General features: G+C 42.1%; 6 protein-coding genes across 6 annotated transcripts; 2 read left to right on the forward strand and 4 right to left on the reverse strand.

Annotated features, from left to right (window-relative positions):
- Positions 1 to 200: 200 nt before the first annotated feature.
- On the forward strand, positions 201 to 1804 carry Bfra_010744 (uncharacterized protein; the record flags this gene model as incomplete). The annotated part of the gene is made up of 4 exons (XM_037341079.1): positions 201 to 510; positions 590 to 826; positions 1139 to 1184; positions 1237 to 1804. 4 exons carry the CDS (start codon positions 201 to 203, stop codon positions 1802 to 1804), a joined length of 1161 nt encoding a protein of 386 aa, XP_037188498.1.
- Positions 1805 to 2792: 988 nt separating this feature from the next.
- Positions 2793 to 4129, reverse strand: Bfra_010745 (putative pyridoxal-phosphate dependent enzyme protein; the record flags this gene model as incomplete). The annotated part of the gene is made up of 2 exons (XM_037341080.1): positions 2793 to 3637; positions 3775 to 4129. 2 exons carry the CDS (start codon positions 4127 to 4129, stop codon positions 2793 to 2795), a joined length of 1200 nt encoding a protein of 399 aa, XP_037188499.1.
- A 270-nt stretch (positions 4130 to 4399) lies between these two features.
- Bfra_010746 (putative ketol-acid reductoisomerase protein) lies at positions 4400 to 5926 on the reverse strand (the record flags this gene model as incomplete). The annotated part of the gene is made up of 5 exons (XM_037341081.1): positions 4400 to 4541; positions 4597 to 5264; positions 5313 to 5591; positions 5649 to 5680; positions 5734 to 5926. The coding sequence occupies 5 exons, from the start codon at positions 5924 to 5926 to the stop codon at positions 4517 to 4519; spliced, it is 1197 nt and encodes a 398-aa protein (XP_037188500.1). The 3' UTR covers positions 4400 to 4516.
- A 1271-nt stretch (positions 5927 to 7197) lies between these two features.
- On the reverse strand, positions 7198 to 8011 carry Bfra_010747 (putative nedd8-conjugating enzyme ubc12 protein; the record flags this gene model as incomplete). Its single annotated transcript, XM_037341082.1, has 4 exons — positions 7198 to 7353; positions 7438 to 7727; positions 7829 to 7919; positions 7991 to 8011. 4 exons carry the CDS (start codon positions 8009 to 8011, stop codon positions 7198 to 7200), a joined length of 558 nt encoding a protein of 185 aa, XP_037188501.1.
- Positions 8012 to 8478: 467 nt separating this feature from the next.
- Bfra_010748 (putative chitin synthase g protein) lies at positions 8479 to 11780 on the reverse strand (the record flags this gene model as incomplete). Its single annotated transcript, XM_037341083.1, has 5 exons — positions 8479 to 8944; positions 9000 to 9936; positions 9992 to 10437; positions 10499 to 11644; positions 11712 to 11780. 5 exons carry the CDS (start codon positions 11778 to 11780, stop codon positions 8807 to 8809), a joined length of 2736 nt encoding a protein of 911 aa, XP_037188502.1. The 3' UTR covers positions 8479 to 8806.
- A 4452-nt stretch (positions 11781 to 16232) lies between these two features.
- Positions 16233 to 17460, forward strand: Bfra_010749 (putative opy2 protein; the record flags this gene model as incomplete). Its single annotated transcript, XM_037341084.1, has 2 exons — positions 16233 to 16248; positions 16298 to 17460. The coding sequence occupies 2 exons, from the start codon at positions 16233 to 16235 to the stop codon at positions 17458 to 17460; spliced, it is 1179 nt and encodes a 392-aa protein (XP_037188503.1).
- Between the last annotated feature and the right edge of the window lie 2581 nt (positions 17461 to 20041).

Genomic DNA, 20041 nt, shown 5'->3' on the forward strand with positions numbered 1-20041 from the left:
TTGCCAACTCCTTTCATGTTTCCACTTCATGTGATTTCTTTTATTGATCTGGAATTTGGCTGTTCTATCCGATCCTTGATTTTAGTATACGCTCGTTTCCTTTTGTGCTATCTCCTTGTATATGTTCCAGATCACACAGAGAAAATAATTTGGCATTGAAGAAAACATTCGAAATTCAATCTTTCCAATTAGTGTCCGAGATGGCCCATCCTAGTGAAAAGACTGAAGCTGAAAAGCTTGCAGGCATGTTAGCTATACATGCGGAAATGACTCACGGGTGGAAAGCATCAAAATTTCACGCTTTTCAAAAAGAATGGGTGGAAAAAACGATATTTCCCCTGAAGTTAGTAGTGGATTCAGCGTTATCTATGGGTGTTGGATCGATCCAGGGTGAGCCAAATGGATCTTACAAGTATGATGAAAATTACGGTTCGCGAGATGAGGAAAGAGGCACAGATATTTACAATCTTTCTCAAATAGTTGGCTTTGAATGTTGGATTGATATTTTGAGTAAGTATTTTGTTTTTGGATTTCTAATTCATCCGCCCTCTCAACCCCTCTCGGGAAACACATAAATAATATCTTGCAGGGCAAAGATTCGATATTCCACCAAGTAAAGTGTACTTTCAGGATCCGGGTTTCACCGATCTCGAAAAATTATTCATCACTTCACTCGGCCATACAGTATTAGAACACCCCCAAGCATACAAAATACTCACACGACGAACATTTCTCTGTTCTTGTCGCCTATACAAAGATGTTGTGGCAGCTTGCTTTAGCGCTGCCATGCCGGACCTGGCTGTTATGTCACCGCTTTGGATGGATAGTAAGTAAAAAGCCTTTACATTATTCTACACTCGAGACCGTGTACTGGATTGTTCATAATGTAGTCCTGCAAGGCTGGATTTTCATTTTTGAACCCTCTACATTGAACCTGCTTAGAACAATAAATTTGTTGGGGGTTTTTAGTTTATCATCAATGACCTAGAGCGTAACGCAACACTGGAAGCTTTCCACCCCGAAATGCATTTCGTAGTGATTGAGTCTTCTACGCAGTATCAGAGTTTGAAGGGATCAAAATCTTCACTCACCATTACCAATGTTTGAGAAACTGCATAAATTGATTGATGATTCGTAGGCTGGGTAACATCGCCATACTTCGAGGCGGGACCATATTATAACAGGTTAGTGTTTCCATAAATCACGTATGTGGCCGAGGTTAATTGAACAACATAGAATGAGGCGAACTATCCGTCGGTACGCCAGGACACACCTTAGCCAAAAGCAAGGCCCAATCTTTGAACGCACTCGCGACGCAGATCTCAGGGATTTGAGTATAGACAGACTGGTGCATAGCTGGCTGCAAGATGTGGAGTGGTATTGGACGCCGGATGATTTGAGTGTAATAGGGGATATAGGCGAACCGATAGATCAAGATGTGTGGCGTTTCTTACCGGGAATATATGGAGTGATAGATTCGCTGGGAGGAGGGATGAAGTATGTGGAGACGGCTATAGAAAAACATAGGAAGCGTCGCGAGGATAGCCCATTGAGTGAGATATCTAGTGGTTCTGAGTGGGAATATGAGGGGAAAGAAGATGAATCAGAGCCGGAACCAGAACCAGAACCAGAACCAGAACCAGAACCGAAACCAGAACCGAAACCAGATAAACCATTGCCATCTCAAAAAATAATTCCCAGGTCCCCTCCCTATCGTGATAGGTACCACGGTAATAAAAGACGGCTGACACGAATAAGAAAGCTACGGACATATCGCGATGATGGCACGGTAAACTTTCTATGATGTCTTCTGATCGTAGCATGGGAGGTTGAAGTTTCTTGAAGGGTTAGTGTTGTTGTAGATTTCTATAGGGTTATATTGTTGGTTTACTAGTTTTGGGATACTTGGGAGAGGGATTTATTGAGCTCGATCTTGGGAGTTTCAGGTAGTGAGTGGTCTGGAGTAGTGATCTGGATATATTGCCGCTTTGTGTATACTTTTATGCACCTAGATAGTTGCTTTGATATTGAATTTATTGGGATTTATACATAGTGGCTAGTAGCTACTTTATTTTTTTTAATATTTATTCTATGAATCTGTGTTGTCATCTCAAAATAATATATATTTACTATCAATAAGATACTTCCTAGTATCTTCCATTTCCATCTTCAACTTCATACACATACAGGTCATTTCCTTTAACATTACACGACAATCCCTCGCAAGTCGAAACTCACCGCACACTCACTCAACATATACTTACCACTCAAACTTACCACTCAGCACCCAAACTCACCACTCACATCTCACATCTCACTGCACACTCACCACTAAGTCTCCGCCATCTCACAAACCTCGCACCAGAGAACCTTACTAGATACTCAAGCAAACTATATATAGCCATTTACTCACTATCTAAGTATCTGACCATCTACGTATATATACCCATCATTCTCCACACCCTATCTCTCTCTCTATCTCTCTCTCCATAAAAACATGAAATACATCTTTGATATCATTTTTTAATTCTGTTCTTCCATGTATTCTTTTGAAGTATCGTTTATTCTTATTAATTATCTTGAATCCTTATTGGCTATCTATACTACCTACTCAAGTCCCAACTGGACATCACACTACATATCTAAGATATTATAGGGAATCTGTACAATGGTAGGTTTCACTCCCAGGAAATTTCTTCACCGTGCATATTTCATATCGTGTTGATTTACATCCATCTCATACCACCCCATCTAACCCGCCACATTTTCCGCAACCCTCACCCCATCCCTCCTCACCTTCCCCTGTGCCCTCTCCCCTTCCTCCCCATTACCCCCATCCCCAAACAAACCCCCCAAAGCCTCAACCCCCACATTCCCCCACTAAAAACCACTCCCACATCCCACCCCCTCTCCCCCGCTTCCCTCTCCACCACCCCCCTAAACCCCTCATGAAACAACACCGTCGCAAGCCCCACACACGCACTCGGTTCCACCACAACCTTCATCCTCTCAACCACCAACCTCATCGCCTTCTTAATCTGCTCCTCCGTCACACTAAACATACCCTCCACCAATCTCCTCTCAAAAATAACACTCCACGGAATCTTCCCCACCGGCGTGCGCAACCCATCCGCAATCGTGAGACTCTTCACACTTTCAATTCTCTTCCCCTGTTCGAAACCGCGCCGTCCATCATCCGCGCCCTGAAACTCGGGTTCCGCGCCAAATACTCGGATTCCTCTTCCTTCGCACGAAAGCGCAACGCCTGATAACATACCCCCGCCTCCACAAGGAGTAATAATCGCATCTAATCCTTTTGTCTCCTGGCCACCTTGATTGCCTGTGCCTCTTTCACTTTGTAATTGCCTAACCTGTTCTGCCAATTCCAGACCCATGGTTCCTTGCCCAGCAATAATATCCGGATGATCGTATGGCGGCACAAGTTTTGCGCCTGTTTCCTTCATAACCTCTTCAACCATTGCTTCTCGCTCTACTGATGTTGACCCGCTGAATCTAACATTTGCGCCGTAACCTTTGGTCGCGGCTATTTTTGAGGGTGTCGAGATGGTGGGCATGACGATGTGGGCTGGGATGCCGAGTTCACGGGCTGCGAGTGCGAGGGCTTGTGCGTGGTTTCCTGTCATTGGTGTCATGTTAGCATCTTTAGCCTCCAGAAATCGTTGGCAGATTAGAAGAAAGTCAGAGATGAGAATAATAGTAAGAGAACAATTCACAAGCTGAGAAAAAGTTGAAAAAAAAAATCAGTGAACAAACCACTGCTATGTGTAACCACACCCTTCTGTCTCCAACCTCCTTCTCCATGCCCAGCTTCAACTCCTCCTTCTGCCTCCTCTAACCTCTTCAGTGCATGAAAAGCCCCTCTAACTTTGAATGCGCCCACCCTCTGTAGATTCTCACATTTAAACCATAGTCTAATTTTCGGTCTCGCAGGTTCCTTTCCTTCCCACTCTGTCCCTTTCAAGGCCTCCGCAGTCTGTGGTGTACTCGCTATTTCGTCAATTGTCCTATTTGTCAGAACTGGGGTATAATGAATATGCGATTTAATAAGTTCGTGAGCATCCAGAACCGATTGGCGATTAAGCGGGAGACGAGTGTTGGGATCTGCCATTGTGAGTTCTGCTCTAAATTGAATACACTTGTAAATGTGTTAACATGAATTGGAATTAAATTGCAATGTCAAGGAAGGGTGCAGCTGCTAACCATATAGCATAATTAATATGGTGGGGGCGGGGCATTGCCCGGATGATTCATATAAAAATGAGACCCTGGTTTGGTGAGTTCCATGCCGATCTCGGCTGAACAGGGAAGTATGAACAAGTGCACAAGTATGGTCAATTATAAAAACAATTGGAAATATAATTTTTTTGAATTCAATGGCTTAAACTTTTAATTCCAGATACCGTTGATTAAAAAAACGGAAAGTCATGAGAGTATGATACAATTGGCCCAATTTCAAATATGCAACTCCAGCCCCACGGCCCCATTAACTATCCATTTAGTTGTTTTCAGGACGGAGGGAACTAATAGAAATGTTAGTGGTTGTAGAACATGTAGTGATGGACGATTGAAACTTACCGAACAGCCTTTCCTGCTCTCCAGATCTCCAAGTCACGGATCTCCTTCATCTCAGCCTCATACTTCTCACGGTAATCCTTTTGGGAGTTGAACTCAAGGGATCTTTGAGTCTCCTTTCCGGTCTTGACGGAGTCATACAAGTCGTTGAAGACTGGCTTCAAAGCATCCTTGAACTTTCCGGACCAATCGATAGCACCACGACGAGCAGTGGTAGAGCAAGCCTCGTACATCCAGTCCATGCCGTTGGCACCGATCAATGGGTACAAAGATTGAGTAGCCTCCTCAACAGTCTCGTTGAAAGCTTCACTTGGGCTGTGACCTTGCTCACGGAGAACCTCGTATTGTGCGAGGAACATACCGTGGATACCACCCATCAAGCAACCACGCTCACCGTACAAGTCAGAGTAAACTTCCTTCTCGAAGGTGGTCTCGTAAAGGTATCCAGATCCAACACCGACACCGAGAGCGATGGCCTTCTCTTGTGCCTTACCGGTAACATCTTGGAAAACGGCGATGGAAGAGTTGATACCACGACCCTCACGGAAGAGAGTTCGGACGGTACGTCCAGATCCCTTTGGTGCAACGAGGATGACATCAACGTCAGTTGGGACATCGACCTTGGTTTGGTCCTTGAAGACTGGGGAGAAACCGTGGGAGAAGTAAAGAGTCTGCAAAAGTCAGTTTTGAACTTGGGAAACTTGAATCTATGTCCATACCTTTCCCTTGGTGATCTGGGGCTTAAGTGCTGGCCAAGTTTCACTTTGAGCAGCATCAGAAAGCAAGTTCATGATGATGGTACCCTTGGAGATAGCCTCATCAACCTCGAAGAGGTTCTTTCCTGGAACCCAACCATCTTGTTGAGCATCCTTCCATGATTGACCGTTCTTTCGTACACCGACTACGACGTTAAGACCGTTATCACGCATGTTCAAAGATTGAGCATGTCCTTGGGAACCGTAACCAATAATGGCCATTGTGTCATTCTTGAAGTATTCCTGGAAGATAGATATTAGCAAAAGTCAATGTTAAAGGTTATAAATTGTGAATCATGCCTGGAGTCTCTCAACTGGCCAGTCGGCTCTCTCTATTAAAGTTGTCAGTTTCCATCAACATCCAAATTGAAGCCTGAATGCATACCGTAAACCTTCTCCTTTGTGCCAGCAAAGTCAATGGTCTTTACACCTCTGACTTGTTGGGAAGCTCCAACAACAGCACGAGCAGCAGAAGGTCTGGCTGAGGCATTGATAGCAGAGACAAAGGTTCTGCGTGCTGGTGCAGTCAATTGACGTGCAACTGGTCTAGCGACTCTGGAAAATGTACGGGCAGCCATTTTGAAGGAAGAAGTGAGTGGAGTTCAAAGAAAAAGGAAGAGTAACAAAAGGGTATTTTGAGGTTTAAATCAAAAAGTTGTAGATGTGACTCTTCGTCTTTTTGTTGTGGGCAACAGTAGCTAGGAAATTTTCCTGCCCGGTTCCGGAGGTACCTTTGACAGGGGTATTCTCCAGTATCGCACTTTCTGTGGGTGGGAAAGTCTTGGCAAGCCAACAGTGCGGGTTGTATTTCAATGTGAATATCATCCAATGAAATTGTTGATTTTGGCTTGTGGAAAGTGAAAATAGTTTGCGTGTACATGCATCTTAAAACCGAACTCAATTTGGTAAATTATTAAACTTTACCAAAACTTTAAATATGTGTAAATATGTGTAAATATTATTATATTGTTCGACTTTCCTCTACCTCAATAGCTACCTATGCCTATACACACATGTAGCCACTCTCGTCCTCATCAATCGTACCTAGATAGGTAGTTACGTTTCGAAATTATATATACAAAATCCGACAATCTAGATCATCTATCTATCCGAAAGGAAAGGAAGGCTATAGTGGAAATTCGGCCACATCACAGCCTCACCCACCCCTCCGGTATTGTTCCGGCCACGGTCCAAGCCGTGAAATAGCTTGTATTAGTTTACAAATGATTGACTACAAGAAACTGGCCTCGCGTGCTCCGACTTGCCTAGTATACCCCGATATATGAATTTACAACAGTAGTGGAGATAGATAGATGAAGTTACCAAGTTGAATGTTTCCATTTACAAATATGACTCCTTCGCTATGCCTCCATATATCGGAGAAATCGTAATACTCGCTCCTATACTCTAGGGGTTGACATCAGAATCAGATGTGCTCACGAAATGACGCTCCGGTAGTCCTCCGGTAGTCATTGCTCTGCAGGTTTTACTCCCCTTTGCTTGAAGTTGGAAAGATATCTGTTTGTATGTATTCATTCATTGTTTTGACCCCATTGACTACTTCCCCCTTACTCTTGGGCCCAAACACAATGTATCCTTTCTACAGCCACAACACACAGTCTGATATAAGATCAGCAGCCAAAAAGGCTACATGAAAGGTTCTCGATCTCCAAATAGAAAAAAACGCCCATTATGTCCCCGTCCTCATGTTGTGACCTTACACATTGGTGCGTGGTGCTGGAAATGTAGTACTGGTCCAGATCGTATAACCCTATCTTGACATCGTTTGTATTGTTGCATAATGCATATTGAAAGCATAGTAAATGTTTAATCCACATGCCTTCTCCCTTCAAACCTTCAATACTCTATCGAATGAATCATTCTTTACAGATCCACCTCCCATAGCAGATCTCACGTTCCGCTTGAATCCCTCTCGGTTTGATCTCAAATCCTCTGCAGCTTCCTTATTAAGTGGATCCGAGGCGTTTGGTTCGAGGAAAAGGAACTGTTCATCCAGTCGTCAGTATAAAGTAGTTTCGCAGACCAGGGACATCATATATATCCAAGGAAACCGCTTCTCAAATCATACCTGCAATCCTATAACAATCGCTTGCAAGTTCAACACTGGTTTCCAGTCCTCCCTCAGAATATTCAAACAAATCTTTCCCTCAACATCGATATTTGGGTGATAGATCTTCTGTTCACAGTTGACCTTGGGCGGTTCGTGTGGGAACGTTTCCGGAACAGCGAATTTGAATTTGAAGATTCCACCCTTGTACATGCCTTCATCTGGTTCGATATATAGAAAGAAATTGAGAATATCGTCTTCGTCGGGAAAATCGGTACGCATAGTAGAGGGCAGCGACATTTCAGCAATATCTGGCAGCGCGCGATGTTAGTCCTCATACATGCATGCCCAGTACAATCTCATTCTGTGCCCTTCCGTATACGCTCAAGGGCCGGGAATCTGTTCCTCTTACCTTTCTGCAATCTAAGTTGTGCGGCCGTAACCTTCTTCTTCTTAATGCCCGCAGCAGCATCGGCATTTGCCTCTTGCTGCTGTTTTTGTTTCTGCGTACAATATCAGTATTCCGAACGCGTTACACATCGTTGCCGGAATCCCAGTTCTGATGCGCACATACCATAGACCATATCTTCAACATCTTGATTGTTGATGACTCTTAACTGGAGTGTTGAGAGTGCAATTTTGGAGTTGGGAAGTTGAGAATTATATTGTAGGTATTGAAATAATGTTTGAGAAATGACGTTTAACAATGAGAGAAGAGTAAGCGAGAGGGTCGTTTTGTACCCAGTTATGAAAGTATAGGAACTTGGAGAAAGTGAACAGCTGCTCCAGTCTGTTGTATCAAAATTATAGAATGTTGCGCCTTGTCAAATATACAATAATACGGCAGCTACAGTAGGGATTTTTGGTTGCTGACGCCTTGCCGAAAGATACGAGGCGGGCTGGCGGACTGGCGGACTGGCGGGCTGGCGGGGTTCGATTTCTTATCAAAGGCATCACGCGAGTGGCCAACCCAATTTGTGCCACACATAAGTTCTGAATCAAATTTCTCATATAGTTTGCTACAGTGCACATTGAATTTTTGATGAGGTAACATCTGACTCAATAGATACGAATGGTTGTTCATTCATAAGGGTATTCAATAGTATTAAACGGAAACGCCTACTCAAACATGCAATATAGAGAGACCGCCTAGGAAGAAGAAAAAAATCTCAAAGCTCCCATATGTGCAAGCAAAAATGCAAAAATGGTTGCTTGCTGTAGATTCACGCGCTGATTCCTTTCCAATGATAGGTGCTCACGCTCCGTATAAAGGGTCCATCCTCCTCTCCACCCCCCCAATTTTTTGAAAACGAAACATTTATTACTCGTGACCTTTTAGTGGTACGAGTACCGATATTTGTTTCTAGAGTATGTATGGTGTAAGTCTTGTCTAACGTCTCATGAAGCAGCACATGATACCAGACTTGAACAAGAAGTAAGAACATCCGAGGAATCTAACAAGCGCCAAGAAAGCCGTTGAGTAAAGCAGGACTTCGAAGAACTTGGCAGTTCTTATTGATGCAGTATTCTGAACATAATGTTAGCTGGAAAATTCAAACTATTGTGGGCATAGAATAACTCACTCCGAAACCAAATCCATCAACACTGTCACTCGTGATAGCAACAGCCAACAATGCGTTTGAGAATACCCAAGAGATCAAAAGCTTGGTTCTGAAAGATTTGTAAGAATCCTCCAAGGTCTTGCTCTCATCTTCAACTTCAGGAACGAATGGCTTAAGAGCACGCTTAACAGTTGCCTCAAACTGACTGTCAATATCCTCTTGCGGTCTGTCAATTTCTTCAATAACTGCTGCTTTACCATCAACCTTCGTAGTTTTAGCTGATGGAAGAGCTTCTGCCTTATCAGATCCCTTGGTACCCCAGGAAACGTCGTGCCAATTACTGAAAGCGTACACCATGAGAATGTTGATGTAAGATGACATGAGCAACAGGTATGGCCCGAAAGAATGAAACATGTGCCATGGATCCATATACATGAAGGATGCAACGAAGTACAATCCAAATGTAGCAGCTAAAGCGAGAATAATGATACCAGCTCCGGAACTCGAGCTACTTCCGAAGAAACTCTCAAAGAAATCTTTCGCGTTACTAGTATCGAGACTATCTCCTGATGAGAAAGCACGAACAACCAGATACATGGATAGGACAAGGACATAGAGATTGATAACACCAAAGACGATAAAGGATACGATATAAGTAACCTTAGATCCTTTAGGTCGATTACCAAGAGCCAGAATGAACTGAACGAGTAGGAATCCCAAGTAGAGATATTTCAGAATCGTGTTGATGATGGGGGTAGCAGTATCACCGAAAGGCCAGCCATGGTGAAGAGCAGTAGTGTCCGAAGCGGCGGTAGGGGTACCGACAAGATCCATAATAACAGTAGTTGTGAGCCAGAAAGAAGATAACATGAACCAACTAAGAACGTTGGAGAAGACGTTGTATAAGAATTGAATATGCAAGAAGAACATGCGGACAAGATTATGACCACTCTTGTACCTATGAAAGACGTTAGCTATCGACACTCAGACTACGCCGTCACGTATGAACTTACATTCTGCCGAAATGCATGATGGAATACATTCCTGCTGCAAAGGAACCGTTAAGCCATCTTCTACGCTGACCAATGAATTCAGCAGCTCCTTCAGGTACATCAGTTTCTCCTTTAGCTGCCTTGATATAAGTCAAATGCCACTTGCTACCAGCCTTGGCTACAAGCTCGAAACAGAGAATTCTGTCCTCAGCCAAGAACATGTTCTTCTTGAAAATGTTCATTCCCTCAATACCCTTCTTTCCAAGAATCTTGGACAAAGTGTGATCTCCGTGGAAGTATTGTTCAAGAGGTCGTCCCATAATAGCTCGGAATCGGTATGCAGAGAAAGCTCCCGGCAACACACTGACGTATCCGAAAGAACTCTCTAGAGGTTTGTCAAGAATATTACTGATCTTATATTCGAAGTTTTGGCCTGCAACAAGCGGGTTGAGAAGCTTTTTGCCTCCCTGTGTTTATGTTAGCACTTCTGACTGTATTAAGCTTTAATGAAGGAGTACGGATACAGACCTTGCCTAACATTGCGTGAATCTCTCCGCAAGCACCTCCAAGATCTTTGTCGTTGTAGAAACCTTCCCACAAAGCCAACAGGGATTTGGGACCGGGCTTAGTACCGGCATCTAAAAGGATACAGACTTCCGGGTTAAGGAGACGACCGAACGCATTGAACAGCCATCTATGGGAGTTAATCTTCTTTGTATTCTTTGCTTTCAAGCAAAACATCATTTGCACCGGAGGAAGGCAGTTGGCGTCACCCTCGGTCGGGCGGATAAGTTGTTGACTGGCAGTGACCGAAAGTTGTGTTGTATATTCAAAAACATGAGCAACAGTCTCCTTTCCATCGACATCTTTCTTCATGACACCATCTTGATAGATACCAATTGTAGCAAGGACATCAAGTGTATCTTTGTCGCAAGGGTCGATACCATCGAAAACTAGGCAGACAACAATCTTTTGCCATGCTGGTCCACCAACATTCCAGAAATCAGATTTCTTGAGGTTGACAATATCGCGGATATTTTGCATAACACCGTGAAGAGTACGTGCAGTCAACTGCTTGTCTTCGTTGTAATAGGTAACGGCGATGAGCAACTCAGTATGACGATTGTACATGGCAGGTCGTAGATTGTAACCATTTTTCAACGTAAATTCATCGGGATCGCAAGTTGCAGCGGTGTAACGCATATGTGTGAATTCCTCGCTGCCACCTTCCAAATCATTCCTGTATTTTTGCTGAATGGCGTTTTTGATAGCACTGGGTACTGGATGATCAACACTCAAGACGCTTCCCTGTACAAGCTTGACCTTTCTTGTAGCATAACGTTTGAGACCTCCAGTTTGAGGGGCTTGTCGTTGCCTCCATGCCTCTGTGGAGGTAGTCTCAGCTCGTGACAAAGGAGTTTCGGTTCGCGGGTATGGGTTATCTTCTAACTGCTCATTGTATGTGTGGGATGAATTGTAATCGCTGCTGTATGGTTGTGGATCGTTCGCATACGTTTCTGTAAGACTATAGGCAGAAACAGGTCTAACTGGAGGAGTATTCGCTCGAAGACCTCCTTGAGAGTGAGAGTCGTAAGGGCTGTTGAATGGGCCGCTGTGTCCTCCAGAATCGAGTAGAGGTAAAGCACCTTCCTCTTCATCTTGAGGATGATGGTACTGCAAGAATTATGGTTAGAGAAAGCTTTCCCACAATCTGCGAGATAAAAGAAGTTCCAAGACTTACATTACCCCCTCCAGGTGGAAGGTCTTGGAGCTTATGCTCATCATAGCCTCCGTTTCCAGAGTACGCCATGGTTGTGGAAAATAATCAAGAACCCTTTATTAGGTGATCGAGATTATGCAAATGGTAAGTGTGATATTAATACTGACAAAATCTTTGAGATTTTATCAATACTTGATGAACGAGAAAAAGATCGAAAGAGGAATGTTGGTTATGTCCAAGATTCAGAGGTATATTCTCGTATGGCGGTGTCAATCCGTGGGCTTCAGGAACGGACGGTCAGATAGATCGAATCGACCCTCTCCTTGGCAACCTAAGTAAAAGAGTGAATGTAGTTCAACTCAGAATTCTTTATTTTGATTCAGAAATAAAACAATCAGTCAAAAATATAAAGTACCAGTGGTGGCACCTTGGTATTGAAGAGAGGATAAGAAGAAGAAGTCAAAGAAGAAAAGAATGATGGATGAATCTTCTCCTCTCAAAATATGAAGTGGTGAAGTGGTGAAGATATGAAGAAAGGCTCAGAAAGGGTAATAAAAAAGCAACCCTGTTTCAGATTCTTGAAGTCAATAAAAAAATAGGAGGGATGGAATGGATTCCCTATGATTTAGTTTGTTGTCTTGGTCTCCGCTATTTTCAAATCCCTTCAATTATTTTTGGGTTATTCAGAACCCTGAAAGCATTCTTTACCGATTCTTGAGCGCAGGTAAGGCGAAATGAAGTGGAATAAAGAAATTTGAACCAATGAAATGATATTGAATCAGTTAACTGCAGGTATACAAATGATATAATTGTGAATACCTACATAGAAAACATTCTAACATACATATCATAAAACATCACTCATAACTAGATGAATATAATTAATGATTAGCTTTTAATGATTTTGAATGACTTGGAGATTTCAATAATTTCAAAAGTTGAAATGATTTTAAAGATTTAAATAGTGTTAACAATTTGAAAGATTTGAATGATTCGAATGATTCGAATGATTCGAATGATTCAGAAGTCTTGAATGATTAAAATAATTTAAACAATTAAAAAGATTTGAATAATTTAAAAGATTTCAATGATTCTAATGATCTAAAAGGATTGAATAATTTAAAAATTTAAATAATTCAAATGATTTTTAAGATTCGAAATGTTCAAATAATTTAAAAAACTTAGGATAGTTTAAAAGATTGAAAAAATCAAAAGATTTAGAGGGTTCAAATAGTTTTGAACATTTAAATGCTTTAAACGATTTGAATAATCTAAGTGCTTTAAGTGATTTATAACATTTGAGTAAATTTAAGAATTTAAATAATTTAAATCATTTTAAAAGTTTTACAGTTCTAAAGACTACACGATATAAATGTAGAAATAGATCCTCAAAAACATTATAAATTATTATGAAAATATTAATAAGCCCGTTATTGTTTTTAGTTATGAATTTTTACTTGTGAAGAATCGAGAAAAAACTCGTTCGGATATAATATTAATTAGGTATGTCGACTGCGCCTCATCTCGAAAAGTTTATCGATTTCAATTGTAAATCTATATGCATCATCATTACCCATCCCTATGCTGCGGCTCGTTTTCGATTATCCAATCTTCATTCTTGTAGTTCAACATTGCGTGTACATATCTACAACTATCTCGTATTCTTGTAAACATGTTGAAGGGACGAGGAAGGCTTGGATCTTTTTCGAAGCTTCTCTCTGAAGATCTTCTCTTTGCCGCTTCACTAATTCGTGCTTCACAACGAATTCATGGCATATGGCATATGGCATATGGCATGTCGTGTAATATTAACTACCTCCTTGGAAAAGTCGCGCCTACAGAGTGCAATGCTATGGAGTACAAGCTTAACCCCTTTAACCAGCGTTTTGGTCTGATAATCATTTGAGATCATTGGTTGTTTTTGCGCTTCGGTTTCAGCTGTTATAGCTCACCTGCCTATGACATGTTGGATCAACCACATCACAAGTCTTGTACATCATCGTATAATATAAAGGGCTTTTCTCATTGGGGAGGAGTGATCATCAATCATACACAAGGTCTTATTCTTACACTTCACTACAAATTCAAAGAAGTCATCGTTGCTTTCTAGCATCCAAACAAACAAGTCGTTGGCAGCGTCTGACAAAGTTACTCTGTACATTATTCAGCGCCACCGCTGCGGCTACTTCCCGAATGTCAGGTATTGCTCTGTCTATTAATAGACTTTACACTATTCTAGAAGAAGCTAATTGCATGGGGTAAAATACTAGACGGACCAAGGAAAGTTCCTGAATCTGTGGACTGTGGGAATGAAAGCTCTAATAAGGATAAGGATAAGGATATGAATATGGATACAACCAAAATAGTGTATACAGTAGAGTATTTAGCTGCAGACTGTCAGTACGTAGTGTTGTGGATGTTGACAACAGCTTCATTCCATGTTTGTTCACTGACTGCTTATATCTCATTCATGATGGATGATGCTTCACTTACAGGTATAAAGTGGAAACAACCCAAACAGCGGGTAGGGAAGGAGAACTGAAAAGCCAATTCAACGGCAACTAAAATTCAGGGGGAAATGTGGCCTGGGTTTTAAGGTGCCACTACTCTTCCACGTAACTCGGTAGAAAGAAAATTCTGCTTTACGTGATCATCGAAAACGAAGAAGATTACTTACTTGAAAGCCTCGAGAATGCCTACCGAGTACGTGCTGACATCCTTACTAAATTATTGAAAATCCAGTGTTTTGCAATCTCTCGTCAACCCGCACGGGTTACTGTTGTCTAATGGTAATTTTACCGAAGCACCCTTTAAGCATTCATTAGCTGCTTCAGAGTTTGGGAGAAAACAACCTTCATTCAATTTCCACTTGACAAATCCATACAATATCAATAGCAATGCCGAAGCATTAATACGTCAATGACTCCTGAGAACGTCTGATCTCTTGTTCAAAAAGTTCAGGTACCTCTTTTACGTCTGTGGTGTTTCATTCTTCCAAAAAAAATCACCCAAATCTTACAAACAACGATACTCTGGGTTCAAGGTAGTACGACAGAACCGCAGACCTTTCTCTCTGACTTGTTGTTTGCTCACTGCAGATATTAAGATCTGAAATTCCAGAGCTATTGATCTACAATACCAAGACGCGGGCCGCAAGGAACATGATTAAAATTATCCGTATAATTTGCCAACGGTTATAGATTCCATTGAACACATACGGCGTATGCTTTCTCAATATAATTTACTCTCACTGAATCAGATCAGAACAATCAAAGATGTCTACCCATTATTATGAGGTTGACATTGATCCTGCAAGAGAGCAAGCGATATCTGGCTACCTGAGTAGCTAGCTCTAGACATGGCATGGTGGGAATAGATGTTAAATGGCACAGCAACGGACACGGTGATACCTCTATTGACCTCTATGGAAACTATACCATAATACCATTGCTCAAATTTCGACCACACAAGAAGGTTTCTTGAACTTCCTGCCAAACCTATGGCTCATTCATACATATATGTGTATGTATATATAACCATAAAATGATATGTTACCTAGGCGACTTTCACAAAGGTTGTTTCCCGTTTCATCTGATGTATAATTTGCCAATCTGAAGAGTTTTGCATAAAACATTGGAGATTAGTTCCTCTTTTCACATTTTGTAACAAATCTCCCTCTTTCCCCTGGCACCAAGCGTAATGACACAGGGCGTCCCATATAACCCGTAGATTCCATCCATCTTATGAAGGAGAACCCATCCATTCCTCTTCCCCTTCCCACTCCCATACACTTTACAAGCCTATCAAACCATCAAGCCTAGTCCCCCCTACCCCCAACACTCTAAACCAAAAGTAAATTAGATCCATTTTTCCTCGCTATTCTCGCCCTCAACCGCCCAAATTCAAGAAAATCGGCCTGAGTTTGCTTCTTGGATTCCTAACCAACTACTCGTCGAACATACAATGTGCTACTTACTAATGATAGATTGATCTCCATCAATTCAACCCAATCTCATCTACACCATCACTTTTCATCGCAAATGATCATCACGACTACCAGTACGACCGTTTAATTCCCCTCATCGTCGGTCTAGATTTCAGTCGTCAATGTAGATGGAGTCGTAATCGACCTTATTTACGACCGCAATAATAAGAGTTCGCTCAAACCAACATTCGTTTTAAATCTTGCCTACTTTACTTTCCACCTTCATATCGCGACCGTATCGTATCGTATCACCTCGTTCTTTCAGCGCCGGCAATAACCATTTGAGTTTCGATCAATTCATCTTTACTTTTACGATTTTCCATTTCATTGCTCTCATAGCTTATACCCCATTCGACATTTTATTTTATTTTCCCACCACTCACCTTTCTCGAGCCGGCTCTCTTCTGTTGTCTTTAACCAACAACTATATACAGGCTAAGCCTTCAATTACCAACACCTTTTCGATTTCCTCGATCCATCCCAAACCAACCTTGACTGTTTCACTCTCAATTCATTCAATACGGCACGACAATTTATCGCAATCAGTATTGGGAAAGATGGCGTATTACGAATGTAGGTGAAATTCTTCGGAAGGTAACAATTTGTTGCTAATCAATTGCAGCATCCTTCCCTACTCTTTTTCGAAGATGTGTTGAATGCGATGGAGCCAGTCCAGCATGTCCGAGTTGTGCCGATGATGAGATTTGTTCCCTCGTCCCACCAACTTGTACAGCATGTCAACAGACAGTGTGTGTGGCTTCTTCTGCTGCACCTTCGACAACTGTTAGTTCATCTTCATCAACAAAGTCTGGTCCAAATGTAGGCGCTATTGCGGGAGGAGTTATCGGAGGAGTCTTAGCTGTTGCAGCCGTTACTTATCTCGTATGGAGGTTCTGCATCAAGACGAAGCGACAACAATTCGAGCAAGATGATTGGATAGAAAACCAAGAGCAAGCCAATGCAGAGAAGGATTTCGCAATGCGAAGGGACGCAAGAGCTTCTACACATACCGTTGGATCAATTGCATCTACAGTGCTTACACGAGCATCGAACATCATTCAAATCGCATACATCCCAGGTGTTACCAACAGATCCACTCCATCCACTCCAGGTCTTCTTGTTCCTCCAGTTCCTCCGATTCCAATTGCTTTATCAAACTCGTCTGGATCGCCAAGATATGAGCAAGAACATTTCTTCATGCCAGGAGATCTACGTGACTCAACATATAGTGGAATTAGTGGAATTGGTGAACGAAACTCGTACGCACGAAACAGTGTGGCATCTACTATCTACGGAAAACAAGCTATCGTCTCGCCAGTTCCAGCGCAGACAGTCATTCGAGGAAAAGCAGCTGTTGTCAGTGTCAACAAGGCGGGAGGAAGTTCATCTGGTGGCACCATCACACCTCCAGTTCCAAGCGTCGACTTCAAAAAATACTCTGAAAACCCACCTAGCCCAGCATTCTCTGTAGGCAGTACATTCTTGAATGCTGCTAGTGCTGCGACCATGACCAAACCACAAGTCATTCGAGTGAATTCCAGCTTGTCAAAAGCAACTTCACCTGAGCCTACAAAAGCGACAGGAGTCCCATCATCATTATTTCCCCGAGACTCTAATGCTATCACTTTAATAGAAGATGGAACCCCAATCACACCCCAAGGACCTTTTAGTGATCCTCCCGACACAGGACGAAAATCAGACGCTAGTTTATCAGCCATGACACAAGATGCAACGAAAAAGTCGCAAGGGGATGTATTCTCAGACCAACATGAAGTAAAGGAATAGAGGGTCATCTTTTGACAGGATATATTTCTTTTGGGAAGGAATTTTGACATAGGAGGTCACCCGTCTGGTTACGATTTGGTTTACTTGTTTCTTTCAACCCTCTATACACTTGGAGGAGGGGCGGATCCCCATTTTGATGGTTCACAACTGGTGTGGTAGGGTGTTCAAGGGGGGTATTTTATGATTGGCAATGATCTTTTATTTTTATTTTTTTCTAGGGATATGTTTTTATATCATCCTATCTTGGTACTTGCTTACCTATTTCTAAAGATTTCATAGACGATGTCAATACCAATGAAACTATTCAACAATTTTATGGGATGTAAAATAAAGTGGGATGATAGAATGTGTGCATGTGATGTTTTGTTATAGCATGTGTGAATAGCTTATTCTTAAGAGAAGGGGGAGGAGTGGCTTGTATATTGTATGTATGTTGTATGTTGAGGATGTTATATGGTGATACTGCAGGAGGGAAAGGGAGGGGAGGGGAAGAAAACGAAATGGTGATTTCTCAATGGAGTCCTGGAACGTTAAAGCGGCAGATACCTAGATAGATGATTTGTTATGAATTCGCAATCCGAGGTATTAAATACTACTAGGTAGGTAGGTACATCGAATCATTAGAAGCATGGCATGGTAAAGCATAATATAATATAATATAATATAATGTCTCGTCTTGTCTTGAGACCTACCGAGGTCTAGGTCTACCTAGTAAACTATAGAGTAGGTATCTACGTAGTTGATGCACGGAAGGCATTGGGAAATGGGGATTATGCATTTTATGCATTCGTTCATTCTAAGTCTAATTCAGCTTAGAAGTTGACAAGCTCATAGGGATGAAGTTGTTAGTGGTTCGCAATTCGCAATTCGCAATTTGCAGTGTGGGAATGTGATGTGTGATGAGGGTTGGTGGTTGGTGGTTGGTGGTTCTTTGGAAATTTGAAAATTTGGAAATTGGGGTTCTCGCTACCGGGTTTTTTTGGAAGAGAGAAAGAAATCAAAATAAATAGCTAGTAGGTAGGTAGAAGATGGATGAAGGGGGAGGAATATGGTGTGTAGACGGATGGATTAGTATGGTACTACATCTACCCAAATACACAGGCTACCTATTAAGTTTCTACTTTCTCCATCCCATCGCATCCTACCTTCTACAATTCCACATCCGGCTTCATTCAGTTGTTGGGGTTGGGGTTGGGATATACCTGATATTTTATGCTGAGAAGTCAATACCATCCGATCTATCCATCCATTCTCTGGTACCGGCAAACAACAAGATTGCCTCATTATATCGTATCAGATCACATCGGCTTTTCCCACACATCTGCATCTGCAGATCCGCATCGAAGTCGAAGTCGATTCGTCGGCAAATCAATAGAAAAGGTACAAATTGATACACTGGTTGTATAGAGAATCATTCTAGAGCGTGGCTCAGTATTGTATTTACGGAGTTTTATTTGCCTGGCGAGCCTGGGTACCTAGCTTCGTTGTGCATTATTGTCGGTAATAGTGGGGGGGATGAGTGGAAGATAAGTGGAAGACAAGTGGAAGATAAGTGGAAGATGAGTGGAAGGGAAAAGGGTTTGTGATGAGGATGGCGGAGTGAGCGAGTGAGTACGTGAACACCTATACATATATATGGATCCTCTCAATGTGCGGTAAAAGTTAAAAGCAGGCGATTATGATTCCAGTGAAATCAGAAGAAGGATGCTTCAGTCAGTCATACCCAGATGATATGTCAGGGGAGTATAAAGAGTGAGGAAGTAGTAAATAGGTAACAAGACGTAAATGGGTAATAAGTAGGAAAATAAATAAAGTGCAATTTCTGATATCATTCCAATCCACCATCCCAATCCATCAATCTCGCAGTCTCGGCCATCAAGTACCTCCAGCTACCTAGGTATCTTACATCTGCAGACTCCAGAGTCTCTGCTACATACATATCTACACTACATACATACCTACATACATACCTGCATACATACCGACCTACTCTTGCTTTGATCACTCCACTTCATTCAAAGCGGAATAGAACCCTTGGAAAATAGCCATTGGGAGGGATCGAGGACAAGAGCACTGGAATTACTTCCTTTCATTATTAGCCATCCAAAGAAAAGCAAACATGCCCTATTCGTATTCCCTTGATACGGCCGGTAGCTTCATATCCAACAAGGGAAATCAAAAGCAATTCTGTAGAACATAACGGGTAGCGGCAAAAGAGGTCAACTAAGGTCAACTCCGGTCAACTTCTCTTATATCATCATCGGCGTCGTCAGTGAATCAATCTGTGAAATTGAATGATTGAGTACGTCCTGGAGTGAAGTGTAAGAGAGCACGTATAATGGGATTGATTCTGACCTCCTTCTCTATCTTGGCAGCTTGTGATTACTCCTTCTTACCTACTCGCTCGACGGGAGGAATAATAAGATCTTACCTACCTGCTTCTCTCCATCTACCTAGGTACCTGGGTCGTAGCTCCTTTTCAACCCCATCAAAATCCTTCCATCTATTACTCCCATTCACTACTGAATTTGTCATGTGGTACTTTATATACCTACCTGGGTATATATCTTGCGTATAAACG

The sequence above is a fragment of the Botrytis fragariae genome (assembly GCF_013461495.1).
Source record: "Botrytis fragariae strain BVB16 chromosome Unknown tig00000223, whole genome shotgun sequence".
In the NCBI taxonomy this organism is placed as follows: domain Eukaryota; kingdom Fungi; phylum Ascomycota; class Leotiomycetes; order Helotiales; family Sclerotiniaceae; genus Botrytis; species Botrytis fragariae.